The sequence below is a fragment of the Perna viridis genome, chromosome 12, assembly GCF_037379345.1.
Source record: "Perna viridis isolate PV_CMFRI_1.1 ecotype Kerala chromosome 12, ASM3737934v1, whole genome shotgun sequence".
Classification (NCBI taxonomy): domain Eukaryota; kingdom Metazoa; phylum Mollusca; class Bivalvia; order Mytilida; family Mytilidae; genus Perna; species Perna viridis.
In genome coordinates this window covers 15,707,794-15,730,903 of record NC_142456.1, presented here as the reverse complement: position 1 = coordinate 15,730,903, position 23,110 = coordinate 15,707,794, and the positions used below count along the sequence as shown (strand labels likewise).

The 23,110-nt window shown below is 35.6% G+C and overlaps 1 protein-coding gene across 4 annotated transcripts in view; it reads right to left on the bottom strand.

The window, feature by feature from the left end:
• The window catches only part of LOC148601435 (uncharacterized), a 64,069-nt gene that overhangs the window by 6,034 nt on the left and 34,925 nt on the right, over nt 1-23,110 (bottom strand). For 2 of the 4 annotated variants that reach the window (XM_088554496.1, XM_088554497.1), the window contains 7 exons: nt 21,234-21,359; nt 18,649-18,876; nt 14,899-15,032; nt 14,017-14,148; nt 3,276-13,144; nt 1,447-2,783; nt 463-580 (listed from right to left, as the gene is read on the bottom strand). In XM_088554496.1, the coding sequence (XP_088410622.1) occupies nt 463-580; nt 1,447-2,783; nt 3,276-13,144; nt 14,017-14,148; nt 14,899-15,032; nt 18,649-18,876; nt 21,234-21,359 (11,944 nt within the window). Of the gene's footprint in view, nt 1-462; nt 581-1,446; nt 2,784-3,275; nt 13,145-14,016; nt 14,149-14,898; nt 15,033-18,648; nt 18,877-19,499; nt 19,624-21,233; nt 21,360-23,110 lie in introns of those variants that run through there. The other 2 variants (XM_088554498.1, XM_088554499.1) reach the window with 2 other exon arrangements.

Here is a 23,110-nt window from a genome sequence, read left to right as displayed (position 1 = left end):
ATACTGTAACCTGATTTTCATAAGTGAAATTTGGCCAATAAATTGGTTTGTTGTTTTCTCTTATGTTTGTGTAGTCCTATCAGACTACAGACATCTGATTTAAGTTTTACTTTTTTCAAAAACTTATCATTCAAACAGCACTGATAATTGTTTGAAGAGCAAGAATTTTTTTTTCTTCTTCTAATACTCATAATAATTACAATAAAACAAAAAAAAATAAAAATCTTAAACCTTTGAATTCCTGTAAACTTCAATCATTTTTCCCAGATTCTGTCAACTGAAAATTCTCGCAGGTATCAACTTTCATGATTTCAAAAAAGGTTAACCATTATATATTGTGTTTAAAATAATTTCGCAGGTACTATTTTTTGTGGTATTCTGTCCTCCCTGAAAATAGTGAAAATTGGTACATTTACAGTATACATTTACAGTATACTTTTTTCAGTAAAGACAACAACTTACCCCAGTGTTTAGGTGAAGGTGCTGGCTCAACTGAAGTTGGTCTGGACCTCTGGGCTTCATTTCGGGCATCAACTGGACTTTCATTTGTCCATTGGGTGGACATTATCTTATCATTCATCTAAAAATAGGCATGAAATAATTATATATATATATATATATATTTCTCCAAAATACAATGGTACAGACACTAATTTACCATAACTACTCTGAAGTGTGTTGTATCTGTATGATTTCTGAACTTTATATAAAGCATTCATTCAAGCAAGGACACGTAAGACTATAAAGACAGAAGTTTCTATTACAAACTGCTGAATTTCACACTGACATTATGAAACTTCTTTCTATTAATAACACAGATTTAACCTGTGCAATATGACATATTTATTGCTAGTCTTAATTAACTTCTTGAATGGAAGATAAAACCATGAGTTGTTAAACTTGCACTGATGTGTTGTAGCATGATCATGTCATAGCTGTTAGGAAATACATATTCATATACAAGTCTAAATCTTTCAAAATTGACCTTTATCATTTATTCAGAATGGTATCACATTCCTAACAAGATGAAGCAAACAAAAAAATTTGCAGCCTACGAATACTGTGAAAGTATTATTATTCAAGGAGTACCAATTTTTGTGGTTTTCATGGAATAGGCAAACCATGAAATTTGGTTCCAGACGAAAAGGAACTTTCCAATTCATTTGTATGGTAGAGATGTCAAATCCACGAATTATTGAATCTATGAATTGATAATTTTTCCCTAAACCACAAATATTGGTACACACAAATGAAAGTACTTTCACAGTAACAACTTCTTTCAAACTTACATCACAGTACAAGAAAATATCTCAATTTGACATAATAACCTTTCAAAATTGAAGAAAATTTACATGTTAAGGTCAAGTTATTAAAATGAAAGTGGCAACTTGCAAGTGCATGTCACAAGTAACATTCCACATTGTAAGTACAGATAATTTGGCCTACCTTTTTATGTCCAGGACTGTTAGGTCTTGTCTGTGATGTTGAGGGCTGCGAGAACACTGGATGAGGACTAGGTGCTGTTTGAGCCAAAGCTGGAGACTTAATCTGAGGATTAGAGGACTGTGATGATGCTGGAATCATACTTGAAGGCTGATGGGCAATTCCTGGTGACACCATTTCTTTTGGCTGGTGGATCTTATGGCCTTTCTTCTCCTCCATTTTTGCCGCAGCCAGCTGCTGTTGATGATATATTTGAAGAATGGCAGGAGGATGTTGGATCATGCCCTTAGCCAAAAGGTCTTGTGGGATTAGACCTTTAGCTAGGAGTTCCTGTGGAATAAGTCCTTTAGCCAGCATTTCTTGTGGTATAAGCCCCTTGGCAAACATCTCTCTGAAATGATTCTCCATGTTATTGTGTGCACTGTGTGGTCGAGGTGATTCACTGATTGATGGTTTCTGACTGTGTGCACTAGGTGGTCTCTGCATGGGCTCATTTGACTGTTGCATTTCAGACTTCTGAGATTGTCTACCCTTGGTTGGCTTTTCTGCCTTGTGTTGAATGTGGTTTGGCATGCCATGAGGAGGCTGGCCCATCAAATGCATCATGGGTTGACATTGCATTGCTGTCATATTCCTAAACTGTTCTTTTTCCAACATTTGGGCCTGACTAGGCTGCATGTGAGCTGGTGGAATTGGTTGACCGCTGCTGGTTGTTGATATTGTACCAGGACGTCCACTAATAGCCTGCATCATCTGTTGATGGATCAGTTTGGGGTCCACTCCACCTTTAGATGAAGTAATTGGATGTACCACACAAGTTGGTGCAGATGAAGTAACTGCCATTTGTTTGTCTGTGGGTGCTCCTTGTGATGGCCTGTTGTGTTCCTGGGGTATTTCAGGGCGTGAAAATGCCGGGTTGGGCATAAAACCAGCTGGAAAGCCTGGTTTGTTGTCTGGCATTCTGGGCACAGGTTGATGGGCCTGTGATGGTATGACTCCTGGTGGAATGCCAATCTGATGTAGATACGCCTCGGTGTTCGGAGGTTTCACTGTCACAGTTCTGCCAGCCAAGACCGTGGTGTTTCCTCCACTACTGGTAACCATGGGTTTCTGTGTTGACATGACAACAGATGGTCCAGGACTCTGTTGTGCCATGGTGGTAGTAGTTGTCTGGGTAACAACAGCAGCTGTGGACAAGGAGTGTGGAGCTGACATGACTGAATCTGCTTTGGAGGTCATATTGAGAGCCATATCCAGTGGTTTGTGCTTTGGTGATGTCATTTGGGCTACTACTCTTGGTGCTTGGCTGAAAGACATAACTTGTGGTTCACCAATTTGTCCTGGAAAAAAGATAAAGACGTGTATCATTAAAATGATAATTTCATCCTTATAAGAAATCACAAAATATTAACAGATAAAATAGTAATCACTTTTTCTCCCTATTCTCTATAATATTAACGTAAGAAAATATTTCTAGAAAATATGTCACAAAGGTAATGCCCTTAAAATTAAAAGTGACGTAGGAATCAATTCAATACTAAGTAGATGTAGATCTTATATATTCAACACCTGTTGTTTTTTAGATAGGAGTTCCACAGATGTCAACAAGCTGCTTACTATTAATAATTGAACAAATATTACAAAACCAAATTTTAAAGATTTTAAAATATATCAAATATGGTTGGTTTTATTACCTTTTTCTTGTTTTTTATGCAGGGTCTAAAAGTAGCATGATAAAAGTCTTGTTTTAGAACTTTTTGATAACAAAATCTAACATAAAATAACCAAAATTTACAGATTTAAAACGAAATAACTTAGCATGTTATAATTACCTAGACCAGCAGTGCTAATTGAAGTTGTTCCAACAGGTAACACTGATGAACTGGTTACTGTTGTTACTGGTACCGTGTGGATTGGCTGAGCCTGTGGTAAGGACATCACAACAGAGCCAAATGGTGATGACACAGCAGGTTGGATCTGGTTTGGTGATGACCTTGGTGGAGGAACGAACTCGTGACTAGGTGGAGGTGTTATCTGAGGAGGTGGCATCATTTCCTGTTCCCCATTGTGTTGAGCAGCATGCCGTTTCTTTGATGGTTGCATGGACATAGGTATGCCTCCCATATCAACAGGCTTAAGATTAAAGCCATGGATCATTTCATGAACCAAGTGCTCCTTATTTATTTCAACTTGTTGTGGTGGTTTGGCAAAGTCAAAAATACCCTTGGACACATCATCAATGATCTTATCCACATTGCTCATAGATTTACTGACAACAGATGGAGCCATTGTTGTTGTTGGCGGTACTGTCTTGTTTACCATGGAAACAATAGAATCAACAAAACTAGTTACTGAGGGCATAGTAGGTTTGGTAATAGTTTCTGGCTCTTTCTTGTTTTTGATACTAGGTATTGTACTATCAATGATAGTAGCAGAGTTGATAACATTTGATGTAGTGTTGGTACTGGATGTTGTAAGGCTACTGGAGTGAGCCAAGGCTATAGTCAGCTTCAATGGTGGGTGGTTACCAGGCTTCTCAGACTCATTATCTTTCTTACACTGCCAACGGCTCTCAAGAGGTGAAATCATATGATTCTGGCTACAAGGGGTCTTCACCTCTGGGGTCATGACTTTCCCAGTAAGGTTATTATCTTGGGTGTTTCTCCTGCCCTTCTTTTGTCTGGTTGGTTTCAATGTCGTGTCAATTTTCAGCTCTGGTTCTGTGTCATCGAAGTCAAAAACACTGGTACCCTCTTTAATTGGTTTTACTAGATCTTCTACCAGTTTCTTGGTGTTAGCCAGATTGTGTTGTTCAGCTAAGTTCTCAACAGTTTCAGCTATCTTGCCTTCTAATGCCTCATTTGATAGTTCTCCATCATTTCTAATGTTCTTATTACATCCAAATGGCAGACGTTCTATCTTCACAAATGGAGCTGATGAAAGGTCAGACTTTGGTGAACTCAGCGGTGATAGAGCCTGTCTCGGTGACATACCAGTTCTTGGTGACCTAGGTGATGACCTTGACCTAGGTGAAGTGTTTCTACCATGAACTCCAGAATTCAGCTCCTTGTAGTTCTGCTGTTTGCGCCCTCTTCTCGTCCTCTTGTCAGCACTGTTGCTTCCCTCATCTCCAGAGATACGAAGATTGTCCAGGTCTTCATGTTTGTCTACGTCAGAGTTGTAAGGCTGAGCCATCTTCTCTTCATTTTCCTTCTCACTGGCATCTCCTCCCTGTATATTGTTCACCATACTACCACCGTGATCGATGGAATTGTACACTGGTGGATAAAATGTCCCAGGAACCTCTACCTGATGGTTAGCCTTGGAAGCAGCCTTCTGCTTTCTGGTCTTCTTGTACGGTTCATTCTTCTGACTGTCTTGGACAATCTTGCCTATTGCCTGTTTTGGATCAGTCACTTGTCCATACATGAAGCCTTGTTGAACAACTGGTTGAGAAAGTCCAGGTTGAACCTCAGGATGAGAGTTAAAAGCCTGCTTATCTTTGACCTCGGTACTTTTAGCCTCTTTCTGAACATTTGCATCAGCCTGGTCCTTTGCCTTCTGATTTCTCCTGCCTTTAGGTTGTTTCTCTTTCTGTTCTACTGGTTTTTCCACAGGTAGGGGTACAACTACTTCCTCCTTTGGTGTTTCATTGTCTGATGGAGCTGATGTGTCAATGACCAAATCATTCTCCCCCAAACTAGAATCCAATGGATTGGTATCTACTGTGATCTGGTCTGAATCTATCACTACATTCTCCTGTTGATCAGGGGCTTGTTCAGATGCTTGTACAACAGCTGACTGTTCCTGGATAGGCTCAGTGTACTGATGACTGTCTCCATCCATGGGAAGGATAGACAAAATAGCAAGATCCGTTTCATTCTGAGCCTGCTCTGCAAGGACAGGTTCTTCAGTAACCGTCTCAACAGCAACATTGGTTTCATCAATGACAAGATCCCCTTCTGAGTATGTATCACCTTCTTGAGCCTTAGGAGTGGAATGCTCAGATATTTTCTGCAGCGCTGAGACAGCCTCTTCAACAATTTCTTCTCTTGATTTCTCAGGTACTTCAGGTTTTTCTTGTTTGTCGTCTTTCTTCTTGTCATTTATCTGGGTTTCTTTCTGGTCAAGTTTTGGTTTGGTCTTGTCATCAAAGACTTCTACTTTCTTTTCATTGCCTTTCATCACTCCGTCCAATTTCTCGTCAGCTTTTGATTTAATATCAGGACCTTTAAGTTCTACTTCAGCATGTCCTACAATGATGTCTTTCTTAAATCTATCCTTAGGAATCAGCAAGTCCATCTTGCTTGGACTTAGAAGACCAGTTTTAGAACCTTCATCATCAGACTTTATCATGTCAATGCCTTTTGGACTTGCAAAAGCCAAGATATTCTTGGTCTCATCTTTACATGCCTCTTTAACATGTTTTGGACTAAACATGCTTGAGATACTTGGATCCTCCAATTTACTGTCAGATGTTGGACTGAAAAAGCTGTTCTTGATGGAATCTTCTGGCTTGTCAGTATCAATCTTCTTGTCTTCACATTTTGGTTTCTCAACCTTGCCTTTGTGTCCTCCTTTATGACCTTCTTCATTCTCTTCATGAGATTCAGAGCTTGCATCATCAGACTTCTCTTCAGATGAAAGCCGCTTCTCTGAATTTTTACCATCCCCCTTCTTTCCACCAGCAATTTTATTCAATTCTTCCTTCTTCTTGAAGAAATCGGCAAACAATGGTTTGTTGTCATCTTCCTCATCTTGGAAGTCAAACACATCAGAGTTGTGAGCAACACTTGTTAGTTTTCCAACAAGGTCTTCAAGCTTAGGTCCATTTTCCTTTATTACAAACTCATCTTTCTTTTTCTTGTCCTTCTTTTTAGGTGTCCTCACTTCTTGTTTTATGGGTTCTTTCTTTGTTGGCTTACTCTCTTCTTCTTTTTCTTTCTTCTTCTTTTTATCATTCTTTTTGTTGATCTCATCTAATTTGGAATCTTCAAGAATTGGGAAATCATTGAAAAATCCAAAGCCTAGTTTGTAAGCCTCTTCCTTTTCTGTCCTATTTGTGTGTTTCTTCATGAAGCAATCGTCCATGTCAAGCTTGCTGGTAGGTTTCTTAACAACCACTTCTTCCATTTCAGTCTTATTAGACTTCTTCTTTGTTTGAATATCATGAGCCTCCATTTTATTGTTCAGCTTCTTATTAGCTTCTGTAATGTCTTTCTTGTCAACAATATCATTAACAATCTTCTCAATGGAAGCACTACTATCTTTCTTCTTTTTAGGTTTACTGGTCTTGGTCTTGGTATCTTCTGGTTTCTTCTCTTCGACTTCCTTCTTGTGATTATTAGTCGATTTGGTCACATGATTAGTCAAAGTAGAAGTGCCCTTTACATCCTTGTCGGTTTCTGCTTCACTGGAGAAGGTGGGTTCAAATTTAGGACTCTTTCCTTTATTACTGGACTTCTCACTGTCATGTTTTGTGCTCTTGTTTAGTTTTGTAGACTCAGGCTTCGATGGTTTCTCTAACTTGCTCATGTTGTTGACCAACTTCTCGGCCTGACTGATCTCTTCCTCGTCCAAATAGTCCAGATCTTTAGAAGATTTACCCTCCTTCTTGCTATGTTTAGCTGCTTTATCTTTAGGCTCCAGGACAAAGTTCTCAACCTTATTGAACAGACTTTTGGAAGAGCCATCTCCTTTCTTCTCAGTGTCAGACTTCAACTCTGATTTCTTTGGCTTCTTCTTGACCTTGTCCTTTTTCCTACCTTCATCTCGTTTTTCTCCAAGATCCTCATTTCGGATAGTTTGGGCAATGACACCTGTTCCAACAGTAACAGTTGGCTTCTTGGTCTCTACTGTGTGATTCTTCTTAACGATAGAATTCTTGACAGGAGATAGGTCAGGGAAACTAGAGTCTGAGTCAATATCAAACAGAGGATCAGTCAAAATGTTTTTCTTGACAGGCTTAGCCTCCTTCTTAATTGGCAAGCTTTTCCTGGATGGTGAGAAATTCACATCAGAATCATCAGTTGTTGTTTCTAACCTTCCACCTCGTTTTGGTGTTCTCTGCTGAGTTAGTTTCTTCTGGTTTTTCAGTTTGATCCTGTCAAACCGATCCATATCACTGTCAATATCATACAAGTCAGACTCATGAGTGTCAGTAGTAATGACAGTTTGTGGTGTTTTTGCCTCTGACTTCTTCTTGGGGGTGTTTTTGGACTTAGGTTTTGTTGTTACTGCTTTTCTCTTCTGTTGTTTCTCCTTTGTGTGTTCATCCTCGCTATCGCTATCATGGTTAATAACAGGCTTCTTTGTTTTCTTGGTCTTCTTTGTCTTTTTCTTGGCCGGCGATATTGGTGGGAAGTCAATGTCTGTCTCAGAGGAGTCTGAAGAGTAGATGTCATTGACAGAGTGCTTATTCGTTTTCCCATTACTCTTGTCTTTATCTTTTGTACCAAATGCATTTTTATGGAATGACTTGTAAAATTGACTGTCATCATCATCAGATGAGGTGGAGGTATCAATTACACACCTCTTCCTTTTGTGAGCAGAGTCATGAGTTGATGATACCTCTTTACTTGGCTTGGCAACCTTCTCTTCTTCAAATGCATCAGTTTCCTCTGCACTATCATGGCTGAAGTCTGAATCATCCGAGTCAGAGAACTTAGAGTGTTTCTTGTTGCCTCGACTTTTTGACAAGGTAGTAAACTTCTTCTGCATAACCTGCATTTCCCGTTCTTTATCCTTCTCACTTGACTTCCTCTTGACTCTATCATACATTGATGTGTAAGGTTCATCCATCCAAGCTGACCAATCAAATTCAACCTCTTTCTTGGGTTGTTGTTGCTTTTTTGACTCTTTTTCTTTCGGTGATGTTTTGTCTTCCTTTTTCGCCTCTCTATCTTTATCTTTCTTTTTCTTCTCACTTGACCTACTTTCTGATTTGGTTGATTTTTTACTGCTGGTCTTACTTGATGATTTGGAGGAATCTTTCTTCATGTCTGACTTCTTTACAATGGAATCAGTGTTGCCAGATGAACCTTCGCTTTTTGAGTCATTCTTGTTTTCAGATTTATTCTCACTCTTCGAGTCAGATTTGCTTTCACTGCCATTGGAATTGGATTCTTTCTTTTCAGATGCATTACTGGTTTCTGAAGGCTGCTTACTGGAATTTGTATTTGAACTAGAGGTCGAGCTCGAGTTTGCATTGGAGCTCTTGTTTTCCCCATTGTTCTCCTTTTTAGACTCAGCCTTCGATTGGTCATCATCCTTTTTCCCAGAATCTTTGTGGGATTTATCTTTGGTCTTATCACCATGAAGTGAGGATGACTTGAGTTTCTCCTCCTTTACCTTGGATTTGCTGTGGTTGCCGTCAGAGTGCTTTGTCTTGGACTTAACAGCAGTATCACTTGACTTGGATTTCTCATATTCAGACTTCTCCTTGGAATTCTGGGAGTTTCCATTTCCAGACTTGTCTTTTTGTTTCCCATTATCTGATTTCTCTTTCACCTTGGTAGAATCATCTGTTGATTTGGTCTTTTCTACACCTTCAAGGCTTTTCATTTCATTACCCTCAGTCTCAGCTATTTTCTCAGTTGAAGTGGGCTTGGAATCAGCCATCTTCTCTTTGGCTTTACTTGACTCTGCTAATTTTTCTTTAGGTTTTGAGTGCTTTGTCTTGTCAGTGAGTTTATCTTTTTTAGAACTTTCAGTCTTGCTCTTGCGTTGATCTGAGCTCTCTGGTTTCTTCTTGTGTTTGGTATCAGTGCCCTTAGAGCCATCTGACTTTGACTTATCAACACCTGACTTTGTCTTCTCACTGCTTGATGAGCTGCTCTTCTTGGTGGTTTCAGCTGATTTCTCTTTAGTTGAGTCACTAGTCGATTCTTTTGAAACATCATGGGTCTTTTCAGCAGTTTTACTTTCAGCCTCTTTCTTCTCGCCACTTTCTGAAGATTTTGGATCTTTCCCATCAGAATTTTTAGACTGATCAACCTTCTCAGTTGAACCTGTCTTTGTGACCTTTGATGATGCTGACTTCCCATCTCTAGTTCCTGTTTTATCATCTTTGTTTTTACTAGATTCTTTAGTTTTATGACTAGATTTTGACTTATCTTTCACTTTATTTTCACTAGAACCCTTACTGTCTTTTTTATGAGAGCTATCAGACTTGCTCTCAGATTTATTTTTAGAACTATCAGATTTCTTCTCCTTCTTTGAAGAAGAGTGCTCAGTTTTCTTATCATTATCTTTCTTAGAAGGAGTTTGTGGTTCAGGTTTTTCATTCTCTGGTTTACTGGCTGACAAATCTTTCTTCAAAACATCAGGTGACACTTTCCCCAATTTTTCATCAACTTTATTATCACTATCACTCGCTTTTCCCGAACTTTTTCCCTTGTCACCATCATGATCTTTGTCTTTCCTATCATTAAATCCTTTGTCCTTATTCATTGAATCACATTCTGATTTTTCCTTCTTCTTACTCTCTTTAGTTTTCTTCTCACCGTCTTTTTTCATTTTGTCAGTTTTAGCACTATCACTATGCGTGGGAGAGTCAGTTTCAGATTTATCAGATTTCTCTTTTTCAGGAGTCGACAATTTAGCTTTTTTAGTGTCTGGACTTTCAGAACCACTTTTAACATTTGACTTGAGTAAATCCTTCTCAGAATCAGTAGGAGAATTATTGTCTATAGATTTCACTTTATCCTTCTTCAAATTTAATTCAGATTTACGTTTCCCTAGCGACACTGGGGCAGAAGTATCCATATTTTCGGTAGTTGAATCACTCTTTATTACTTTATTCCCTGAAGTGTTACCATGATTAAGATCCAAAACATCACTTTTAGAATTTTCAGTCAATTTTGGTGAAGGATGCCGAAGTTTATTTTCTAAGCAATTGTCCAGTTTTCTATTATTTAAATCCATATTTTCATCAGCAGTTTTGTCCAATTTGTAAACTGTATTTTTGGAATTTAACCGAGGATCTGATTTTATGGCAGAATCACCTACCAAATGACTGTCTGATTTTTCAGTAGATTCGATTACAGATTCAGCAATTGTTCTTGTAGAGGAGTTCATTTTATTTAAGCCATTGTCTATTGAATTAAACCTAGGTGAATAATTAGATGTAACAGAATTAGATAAATCCATTCGATCAGTTACGTTATAAATCCTATTGTCATTATTGAATGAACACATGTCAGCAGCTTTTTGTTCCTGAGATAGCGGCGGTGAATTCTTATCGTCCACTTTCACATTTAAAGGTTGAGTATTTATAGACAATGTAGGGAATGATGATCCACCATTCCCTAATCGTCCTGCCAAGGAACCTGGTAAGGTTGACAGAGGCATTTCTTTAGCCTCAGCCTTAGTCCGTAATGTCATATTTTTGGACAAGTCTTCAGAACCTGACACAACCGATTTAACATTTGGAGAATACTTCTCATTAATTTGTTCTAGTCTCTTAGAATCCAGATCAAATATGCTACTCCTACTCAACATAGTTTTCACAATTTCAGATGAAGGTTTTTCACCCTTTTCAGTCTCTTCAGGCATAATGCCAATAGAATCTTGTTTCTTTTTAATCTTATATTTAGATTTATAAATGTTACTTGGTGGAGTTGCAGTAGAAGTTATTCCAATGCCTATAGAACTAGCACCGGGAATGTTATCTGTTACTAATTTAGAAGATTGGGTTGTTGGAAGCTGTTTAAGTTTTTCATCTAGTTGTCGAATACGTTCAGCAAGTGAAAAGTCATCATGTTCACTACTATCAGATAACACATCATCAACTTCTCCATCTTGAGGATTTTTATTCACTTCCATTTCAGCATTATCCTCGGGAGGCTCTAAAGTTGGTTCATTAGAATTATTTGACGTATCTTCTGGTGGTATGTAAGCTTGTTCTGGGTTACTGTTAGTTTGAGATCCAGATCCTTCGGAAATAGTATCATTCGGTGACGAGTGCGGTGATTCATTCTTACTTCCACTACTCGGTGGTGAAAAACATGGTGAATCTTCCTTTACATTTCCAGAATTGTCTGAACGTGGTGAATTGAATTTTATCGGTGGAGTATATTCTGCAAATTTAGGTAATGGAAGACTAATTTCTTCTTCATGACTATCCTTTGGCACGCGAGGATCATGTAAATCAGTCACTAATACATCTTCTCCTAACGGAATTATCAAAGGACTAGAATGTAAATCATCTTTACTCCTTCTCTTACTAGAATCAATTTTCTTAAACGTCAATGACCCTGATTCAGGGTTAGATTGTTCTGATTCACTTAGTTTATGTTCCAAGTTTTCTAGAGACAGATGCCCTGCAATTGGTGTCCGTGGTGAAGAATGTGCACTAGATAGATGCCGTATACTTCCCATAGATCCAACGGAATCAGTTCGTAACACTGTTTTAGCACTTTCATCGTTATCACTAGACATACGTTCGTCCTCATTCTCACGTTTGTGTCTATAGGTACGGCTTTTAATGTCCTCAGAAAGATCTGTCTTCCGACGTTTTTTAACAAATCCAAGGGGTAAGTCCTTTGGTGACACAAGTCCTTGTGGTAATAAATCATCCTTGTCTTGTTCCTCGTAACCAAAAATGTCATTTTTCTTAGATTTCACAGAGTCCTCTTTCACAGTTCTTTCTTCATTTTTTCTCAAAGCTTCCATTTGTTTACGATAACTTTGTGACACATCGTAAGTTTTGTCCTTTTTAGCTCCTAGAGTCACATTTCCTAGTTCACTTTGTAACCTTTGAGACCCTTGACCTTTTGACCAAGGATCTAGCCTCGATCGTTTAGATTTTTTCAAATGTTCTAAATCCAAATTATCAGCATCACTATTGTTTGTGTCTTCACACTGTTTAATTTTTTCCAACAACATTTGTCGCTCATGTTTCAACTTTGACAAATCACCTCCTGTTAATGACCCAGAATCACTACTTCCAGAGCTTAACTGACCTTCACTTTTGACACCTTCAGTTTGTAACTTTTTCATTCTATTAAATAATTCCCTTTTAGAGTCTGATAAGCTCCCATGAGATAATTGTCTGTCTATTTTACGAACATTAGCATCCTCCTTTGATATAGAGTCTCGAGTAAATGAATCTTCATAAGAACGTTTCCTAGCATACCGTTCCTCTGATCGATTCAAAGCTTCCTTTCTATGAGCACTATGTTTAGAAGTTCGTAATTCCTTAATATCCTCCTCAGTGATATCAAAGTCATCTTTTCCTGAACGTTTATAGTCACTATATGTTCCATCCATTTCTGACGGACTATGTTCCTGTGAAGAGAAATCCTGAGTGTCCTCACCACCAAGAGGAGTTGGTGGTGTATTTCTTTCTGGATCCTTCACACGACTCCGTGATGGTGAATGACTCCAACTTCTACGACTTGGAAAAGTTTCCTCGGGACTTGCTTCCCTTGAACCTGCTACATAGCGTTCTTTGTAGTACATTTTATCCCTAGGTTCGTAATACCCATCCTCAGGCTCACTTCCAGGACTTCCAGCTGGGTATTCAGCATAGCGTGCTGCTTTATATTCACGATACGATTCACTGTACACATCATCACTATACTGATCTGGACTACAGCTGCGTTGTCGTTCCCGCTGTGTACGATAAGCATGTAGGTCTGATTCAAAGTCACCTTCACTGTATGGGGTTCCACCTCCTTGACTGTATTCATCATATGACCTAAAATGAAATATAAACACTAAGAAATAAGTATGTCCTTACTATCAATAAACTCTTTATACAGTGAACAGTCTCCTGTATTGTGCTTAACCTTATAGTTCAGTAGGCATATAAATGATGATAATTAATGCAAACATGCATCTTTAAAAAAGATAATTCAATCATTCTGAAATTTAGACGCACATCACATATTTCTTTTTGCATTTATTCCACCTTCGATCCTTATTTTATTTCAAGCTATTTTATTTTGTTACTACTTCAGCTTTATTTTTCATTCAGATATGATTTCGCAAAACCAATTAAAAAGCAGAAATTGGTAGTATACATACAGTAAAAAAAAAGAATGAAATGATATGGTAAAATCTGGATTTGAAAAAACAAAATTCTGATAAAAAGTGGAAAATATTATGACTCTGTGTTTCTTTAATTACGAAATTCCAATCAACACCAATGATAACAAAGATAGCTTACTAACAATGTATTAATTTGGGCGTATTCTTCAAACTGAAAATATTCAAAGGCAGTGTTCCAGGATTCCTATTTCCCGTTACCCAGGGAAAGTTAGGTACAGTTTCCTGTGGGAAGTTGAAAACTTCATATGCTGTAACGATTTGTTTTGTAAGGAAAGCAGTCACTGACTGCGGGAAAGTTGGTTTTATATGGATTTTTCCTGGGGAAACCTCAATTTCTGAAAAATCCTAGAACACTGAAAGGTATCAATTTTCAGAGTTTCAAAAAAAGTGTTATCATAGTGTTAAAAAGTCAATTCCATGGTTGTTTCTTTTTTTTTTTTTGTGATTTTAGATTCACTGGAAAAATAACGAAAATGAGTACACTACTATAACTAATACTCTAACAGTAATCGATCTTACCTTTGCCTTCTATATTCCTCAGATGTATACTCTTTGCTGTAACCACGCCCACCACCAGCAACATAACGCTGACTGCGACTACCCCGTACAAAGCCTCTGGTTCCACGGGCATAAGGAAACTTTCCACGTCCCCTGTAAATAAAACATAGATCTTCATGCATGTCTATACAAAATAAGTTTTCAATAGTACGAAAAACAAATAGTTAATCAAGTTTCTCAAATAAACTATTGCAAATAAACTTTTTTTTCATGGATACCATTTTTTGTAATTTTCCTGTGCATTTAAATTCATTATGCAAAAAATGTACACCTCAGCCTTAAAATACTACATCTTAAAACCTCTTTACTTCTTTACATTTATTAAGCACCTGTAGTGGATTTCACATGAGGTGCAAAAATGGTTGCCAGTAATGATGCATAGCATCGTAACGTCATTTTCTGTTTTTAAAAAGATTCACTAACATTTTTTTTCTTGAAATCCAATACTATCATTTCATTTTATATTGTTTTTGAAAATTTTTTAATGGTGTTGTGTTTTCATCAGAGATGATATTACGATGTCATCAAACAAAGCAGAAATTGGTAAAATTGAAAAATGAACAGTAAAAAAAAAATCATAACAGTAAAATTGGGATTTAAATTAGCGGAATTCCACTAAAAATCAGATAAAAAATCATCCCTGCTTCATAATACATCAGTAATCTGTATGTTACTACATTATGACTGACTTGCTTGCACCATATCTGTTTTTTCTTCTTTTTTTTTCTATTGCTTGAAATAAGTTTTGACAAATGATTTCAAATTTTAATTTACCTAAAGTCCTTGCATGGGTTATTTTTCCATCACAAATAATTTAATTATTGTAATATAATATATATTTACCCCCTTTCAGTCCACTGGCCATCACTGCTTTGTCTCTGATATGTGTAGTTTGACCTCTGACCTGGCTTCAACTGACCAGATTTTTCCATTTTCTCATAAAAGTCACTCTGACAATCTCTACTGGCAAAGTCAATCTGTAGGAAAAAAAAACAGAATAAATTTAATGTTGAAAATGCATTTTTTTAATTTCCCATTAGCAAACACATAACTATTCCAATCATAACAAAAGTTAAAAAAAAAAAAAAACCATCAGATTAAAATGATGTAAAGGTAATAGCTTTTGCTCCATATTAATTTTCAAAGTGTCCACTTGACAGACAGTGAAAATTAGCAGGCATTAAATTTATTTTGATAACAGAAATTTAGCTACAAGCAAATCCTTATAAGAGGAATATTCCTGAGCCTATTCTCAACATATTGTACATCAAAAGGTGTTAACTAATTCAAATTTCTGTTACATGAACAAGACCTACTTACTTAAATACTGTTAATATACGTCTTTTTACGAACTTATTTCAAAAACAATAAAAATCGCAAAAATATATTGTCACAAAGAAGTACTATAATCATGATTAACAGAAGCTGAGAAAATTGATTAGAAAAAAATGTGTTATGGTATGACAGACTTAGGTAATACCATGTACCCCCCTCTCCTACAGAGAAAGGGGGATAAACATCACAAGTACACATGAAACAAAATCCATAAACACTAAATTCTAATCACATAGAAATCTTATAAGAATAGACTGATACAAACTTCTGACAGGTCAAGTAACTGTCTTTCAAGAAGGAACACAAATGTCATTAGAAAGACAAAACTTGTCACAAACTTCTAATATAGACAAAATTAATGAGAACAAAAACTCCTAAATCCCTCAGCTCAATCAATACCTTAGCAATATAACCTATGTGGAATATAACACCAAACTACATATTGATATTGATAAGGCCAAAGAAAAAAAATATCTGTTGTTCGTGCACGTTGTTTTTTTCTGCAATACAATATATAATACGTCACCAAAATAATGAACTTTTAAAGGATATCTCTCAAATTTAATGGCAACCAAAAAAAATTAGGGCTTTTCTATGTTGTTTTTTTTGTTAGTATCAGTTATAAATTAAAAAAATTAATATAAATTAAAAGCATTTTGTCCATCAATTAGGACATATGTAAAAGTTATAGGCTAAGCTATTTCAATAATCTAAGTTGTAGGAAATAAAATTGGCAAAATAAAGTATTCTTCTAACCTTATACTAATTATCTTTGGCCTAAAATGACACTTCCTTTCTACAAAATCAATACACCTAGTACCATAAAAGTGACAAATTCTTTGTACAAGTATTTGACTTTTCATTGTTTTTAGTTATTTTTCTCTCTTCACTATTACATAGGCAATGACATGGTAGTAAAATGAAGAATTGGTCTAACTGCACCGTTTGACAACACAGAATAACCTTTCATAGGAGAGAGAAATCATGGGTCATATATATAGGGAGGTTAATTTTTCACAGAATGCACTTCACAGGGATGTTTTAATAATAAACTTTTAAGACCAGGTATTGCTGAGTACAGGTTGTTATTAAGACAGATTTGACTGTATCCACCCATGGTTTTCTTTTAAAAAAGATGAAATTTGAGATATTTATTTTTGATCCCACTTCATGATTACCAACCAGATATCTGTCGGCTAATGTACCCACACCAACTGTAGTATATGGTCAAAATGTAAATCAAGTCATAAAAGAGGAAGGAGAGTGGGTAATGTAAATTATCAATACATTTTTTGTAATCTGGTTATCAGATACAAGACTGCTAAAATTAACATGAACATTGCTAAATAGAATTTTTGGATTCAAGATGGCTCCAAGGGAAAACTACGATCAAGAATTTTGACACACATTTTTTTTCCAATATTATATATAAATCAATTTCAAGTGCTTACTATAACTAGGAATTCAACAGTTTGGCCATTAACAACAGAAGTCCCTTCTGAATTACGATAATTAAGACCTTAATTTAGACCTTTGGAAATAATTGCTAAATCATTCCAGCTCTCTCTGTTACTGAAACATCCATAGATATTGGAGATTCTTATTTTTTATTTCCAATCGTGCCTCCTGGCTTTTCTAACTAAATTATCACATATTTACTGTATGGTTCATGTTCATAAGATTACATCATAAACAATAAATTCATAAATCATTTGGTTGTTATGTAGCTGTGGATATCATAGAAAACCCAATCCAATTCCCACGCTATCTTATTTTTTTCATGATCTACAATTAAAGAGAGGTTTTCTGAATAGAATTTATTGGAATCCTTAACCATCCTTGGCCATAATTCACTAACACTTGGGCTGGAAGGAGATTACTGGGACAGGTCAAGTTTCTCTTTTTCAAGGTTATTTCAAAAATTCTGTCAACTCTGACTCAAATTTTGAGTGATTATTTTCAGTTTAAATTACAATTTTTATTAAAACAAGGGGCATAACCATTTTATTCGTTCTCCAAGTGGCATACTCAACATCAGAATATGCAGCTTTTTTAAGAAATTTTCCGGTAAGTTTCTTCGGGAAGGATATAAAACCTCCTCTCTCATATAAGAAAAATTTCAAAATGAAAAACTTACTTTCAAGAAACATAACCTAGCCTTAATTAACAGCAGTATTTGTATTTTCATTTTATTTTGTTTTTAACTTGTAGTGTGAGATGATCCGAAATGCCACCTAAAGTGCAATGACGTACAGCTCTGTATTTAGAGATAAAAATACTCTGAATTGGTCAATGTTTACATGGAAACAAGGCATAACTTTCTACAAAAGACAAAAAGTGAATCAACAATCACCTTAATATATAATATCTCTTTTCTTATGTCAGTATTTATCACACCTTGATCCAGTTCTTGTAAACTTAAGTTAGATTCCATTCCTTTTATGCTTCAGACAGTGCATTTCAAATGGGAGTGATAAGAACACCACATATATTGCTTTATCTATTGCAGAGAAAAGGGTGAAAGGTGATATCCGACATGAAATTAATGATTTGGCATATAAAATAGTATAGGAATGGTGAAACTTTAAACACTGCAAGTTCATGGGTTTGATCAAATTTTAGTAAAACTTGTCACATGTTTCATTGTGATACCATTAAATTGCAGAGTTAATTCAAGCACAAGAAATCCCTTTTCTGCCATATTGCAAAGATTCAAATTAGGTCAGGTCAGAGGTGCCCAACCCTTAATTTCTGATGTAAGACCATTGATACACCATTCATGTTGGTGCTGGACTTACCATTCTTTACATAAACTTTTATATGGACCTTTCACTTTCTTGTGGTGGACCTTTCATTTAGGATGCCAAAAACACTTCAGGGTTGTTTACTCTTGAAATTAAGTCTGAACCCCTGTCTTGCAGAAATAATTTTAGACCCATAGTTTATCAGATCCCTAATCTTAATTTAAATATTTAAGGATTCTCTACCAATAAACTTCCTTTGGAAGCATCTTAATAGATTTTAAAATGTTGAAAAGGTTATAGCAGCAAAATTGTCAACTCCTTTCCTGCACTATATCATTGAAGCAAGGGTTGAATTTAGACATTTCTGCAATAATCTAACAATCACAACACAGAACTTTTTACATTGATTCAAGTCTGGAGTATCATTAGTATTAAAAAAAAAAACAAACACTAATTTTTAAAAGTTCATCTAAAATCTCACAAAAAGTAACATATTTATAAGTAATAACACTACCTGTATTTTCTGTCCATTTAAGATGCGATTCCTCATTTCACCAAGGGCAAACTGAGCATTCTCCAGACTACTGTAGAAGACAAGAGCTTTCCCTCTTTCCCGGTCTATAACCATGTTGGTCAAGGGGCCATATCTAGCGAATTGTCGGAAAAGAAAATTTTCCTGAACACTATCGGCTAAATTGTCCACCCAGACACAGTTGGTTGGCATGCTCTTCCCAAATCCAAGCTGAAAAGAACAAAACAACTGTTCGAAAATAAACCACCAAGTTGTTCTCTACACACTAACTTCGTCAGTACACATGATACGAAATACTTTTCTGTCGATTAGAAATGGTTTAGTCCAGCTACATGTATCACATCTTCACAACTGTCAGTTTATTGATTCTACAATTCACACCATGACAATAACATACGTCATTAGCGTAGAAAAACTGTAAAATACAAGTCTATCATCAGCTGTACACCCTAAACAGCCACCTATGATAATTAAACATTAATATTTGACATAGTACATTTTTATATTTCTCCACTTAATTCAACCCAAATCTTATTCTAAATGGTATAACTTCATTTCATGAAAAATAAATTCTCTTTCATTAATTTGCAGTAGGTTAAAAATTGCATAACAACATCCAAACCTCAAAACACTGGTATTGATTTAAACCTTGTCTATTTCGCTATATATCAGCATACACTTCTTTATATGCTTTTAAAACTTCGGAGAAATGAATTCCTGTCATTGTTTATAAAATCTCACTAGTTCTAAATAAAGCACAAAAACAGAAACCCACAACCAAATAAAATCCTGTCGGTAGTGTATAATATTGAATTCTAAATGATTAAGTATACCACAGAATTTGAAATCTTATGACGGATTCTTATTCAGATCTACAAATCAATAATCATTACTTAAATAACAATTGCATAGCTCGCTAATTACATTCCCATACACAAACTTTCCCTATGTCAGTCGATTACCACATCGAACTTGAAATGTTTCCAACAAACAGTTTACGAACAGGAAGTAAATACACTTTTGACCCCTGATCAATCAGAATTGTTTTGACATCCTGAATTAAACATACAATGCATTTTTATGTCCGTCTTATTAAATATCATAATTAAATCCTTCCTGACTTTCACACTCTAAACAAACATCAATCCTAAACCACCATGCTTTAATTGTACAATTTTAAAATGATACATTATAAATAAGATGTAATGTAAAAATATTTATGACACCACACTTTACAGTAGGTAGATATTAATACATTACTTCACCAAATGCAGCATGATACAATGGCCTCCAGTTGAACTCTGTCCACTTGAGACGTGTGGACAAAATATTAGTTTTTACACACTTCAACATAGGGACATACAGTTCATTGTGGACACAACAACTGGTTTGGATACAGCATTGCATACTATTTAGATATTCAAATGAAGTAAAAAAGTTTAAAAAAAAAAAAAAAACTCCCGAAAAAAAAGACCGTTATAGTCCCTTTAACCTTATGTTATTCAAAAACAGTGAGAAATATTCCAATAATGATTGAAAAATGCAGGTACATGTAAGGATTTCCATAAGGAATCCTATGGAAAAATTCAAAATTGGACCTGAAATTTATTCAGTCAAATAAAAATAAATAATTCATTCATTCCTGTATCAAACAGATATTTTAACCTATATAAAAGTACATGTATTTTAGTATTTGGTGTGGTATAAATGTAGTAAATAGCAATTTTTAAGTAGAAAACTACATCGACTGATAATTTCACCTTTATAAAGAAATTGTCTAGTCTAGTTCCTTGAACCTACAAAACACTGTATAAGATATAAGAAATGTCAGTACAGCATTGATCCAAAGTTATTTTAAGACACGAGTTATAGCCTTGTGAGAGCATGAAAAGAGAACTGTTCTAAACAGCTGTTATTTTGTGTAATGGCTATTTCTGTACATTGGTTTTTGTTCATTTTTTATAGAACCTACAAAGAATCTGCAAACTAATGCAAAACCTACTACATATAGTGAGCAAGAGAGAGACCTCTTGCAGAATTTCTATGAAAGCTTTCCTGCTTAAAAGTCACTGGCATATAAACATATTCCCTTACTAACATATCTGCTTTGGTGTAACGATAAAGATAATAATATCAAATGTTCTTTTTTCATACCAGACAATGAGATGCCCTTACCATCAAATTAAACATGAACTAAACATACATGAGCGACAAGTAAGAAGACTTGACTTATATCCCAGACGAGAACCTGATTATTGGAGACCATAAAAAGACAGAGAGTGCATAATTCATAAGATTCCTAATATAGATGGAAATATTACGAGTCTTTAGCACAATGTCCTTGCTGAACCATAGCAGAAAAAAGAACTTACTGACTACATCATAATTAATTCATACTGTTGAAAATTTCAAAGTGTCAAAAATTAAGAGCATAAACAAGCAAATTAGAAAAACTACAATATTTATACCTACCATCTTTTGTCATTGACAGCCTATTTAAAGGTACTAAATATACCCACAGTTAATATAGGAGTCTTACATGTTTTATTTGGGGTGGGTCTACATACCTTCAGTTTCATTCCACCCATAGTTTCACCATCGAGAGCTCGCAGAGCTTTGACAACGCTACGGATATCAGTGAACTGGATAAAACTGTAGGCTGATATAGCACCTTGTCTTTTTACATCTATGTCCTGTAAAGACAAAAAATTCATGTACCAAGTATTTAAAAAAGGTTCTTAATTTCTTAATGAATGGAAATCACGAAGCTCTGACATCTTAAACAATGATATATTCAAAAGTGGGGGCTCTGGCAGTTGGAAGTCTTAGATCTTATGATGCATGATTTTTTTTTGCAGGGGTTGGTGTACTTACACAGGTAATATGGGAAACTTGTGAATCATTACAACCACAATTTTTTTTTTTTTTTTTTCAGAACATCATGAGTTCATTTTATTCAAGTAGAAATCAACAACTAATCAATGAATCTCCCTACCAAGACCTGCTCTCTGACTACCTAAAAACCTACATATAAATCTCTCTACCAAGACCTGCTCTCCGACTACCCAAAAACCTACATATACATCTCCCTACCAAGACCTGCTCTTTGACTACCCAAAAACCTACACATAAATCTCCCTACCAAGACCTGCTCTCCGACTACCCAAAAACCTACATATACATCTCCCTACCAAGACCTGCTCTTTGACTACCCAAAAACCTACACATAAATCTCCCTACCAAGACCTGCTCTCTGACTACCCAAAAACCTACATATACATCTCCCTACCAAGACCTGCTCTCAGACTACCTAAAAACCTACATTTAAATCTCCTTACCAAGACCTGCTCTTCGACCACCCAAAAACCTACATATACATCTCCCTACCAAGACCTGCTCTCCGACCACCTATAAACCTACATATAAATCTCCCTACCAAGACCTGCTCTCAAACTACCCAAAAACCTACATATAAATCTCCCTACCAAGACCTGCTCTCAGATTACCCAAAAACCTACATATAAATTTTATTTTTACACGATTCAACACTAAACTGATACGTAAGATATTCCATGTACACCTGATGTGTAATTTTACACTATTCATACCAATACATTTAATGAAGCAGAAATTCTAGACATGACAGTATAATAGTGTGGAAATAGACCATAAATAAATAAGGACTAGAATTTTACCATGTCAGAAAACAAACAAGATAAAGTGGTATTGTCACGACAAATGACTTTTTGACATTCAAGCCCATGTAGGAATTACTTCACATATGACAGACTATCTAATTCAAATCGTGAACACATTACTGCTTGATAGTAGACATATGAGTCTGTGTAGAAATTTCTTCCTTCAATTTTGACCAAATGATATTCTAACCCTTTGTGTGAGCATTAAAATAGAGTCATGCTTTTACTTCATGTCTACTAAACCTTTATTTTTTGCACATTATAAGTCAGTAACCAACCAAAATTAATTCTAAACCACATTTTACCATATTCAAGATTTTGGTTCACTTTTCAATGTACATATCTATAACTTGTAACTTTTTTTATTTGTTTAAATTGTAGCTTTTTTTGAAAAAAAAATAAGACGCTCAAATTGAAATTTTATACTCCCAAAAAAGGCATCTCTCTTCCTTGTTTACTACATGTACAAGCTAGTTCAAAACTTAACAGTACATTTACATGTATCTAATGACGTCATGATCAGCTATAACATGTATGTACACTTTTAGTACCATATCACTGCCAGATCCTTATAAAAATATGTAAAATGACAAGCATATAAATCATAATCCTATAATCTATACAAATATCATCCTTAAAGGCAAATTTGATCAAGATACAATTTTTACTAACAGATTTGACCACCCACAATCTTAAGTATTCAAATATCTTAAAACTGTTATGTATAGAAGGAAGTATAGAAAATC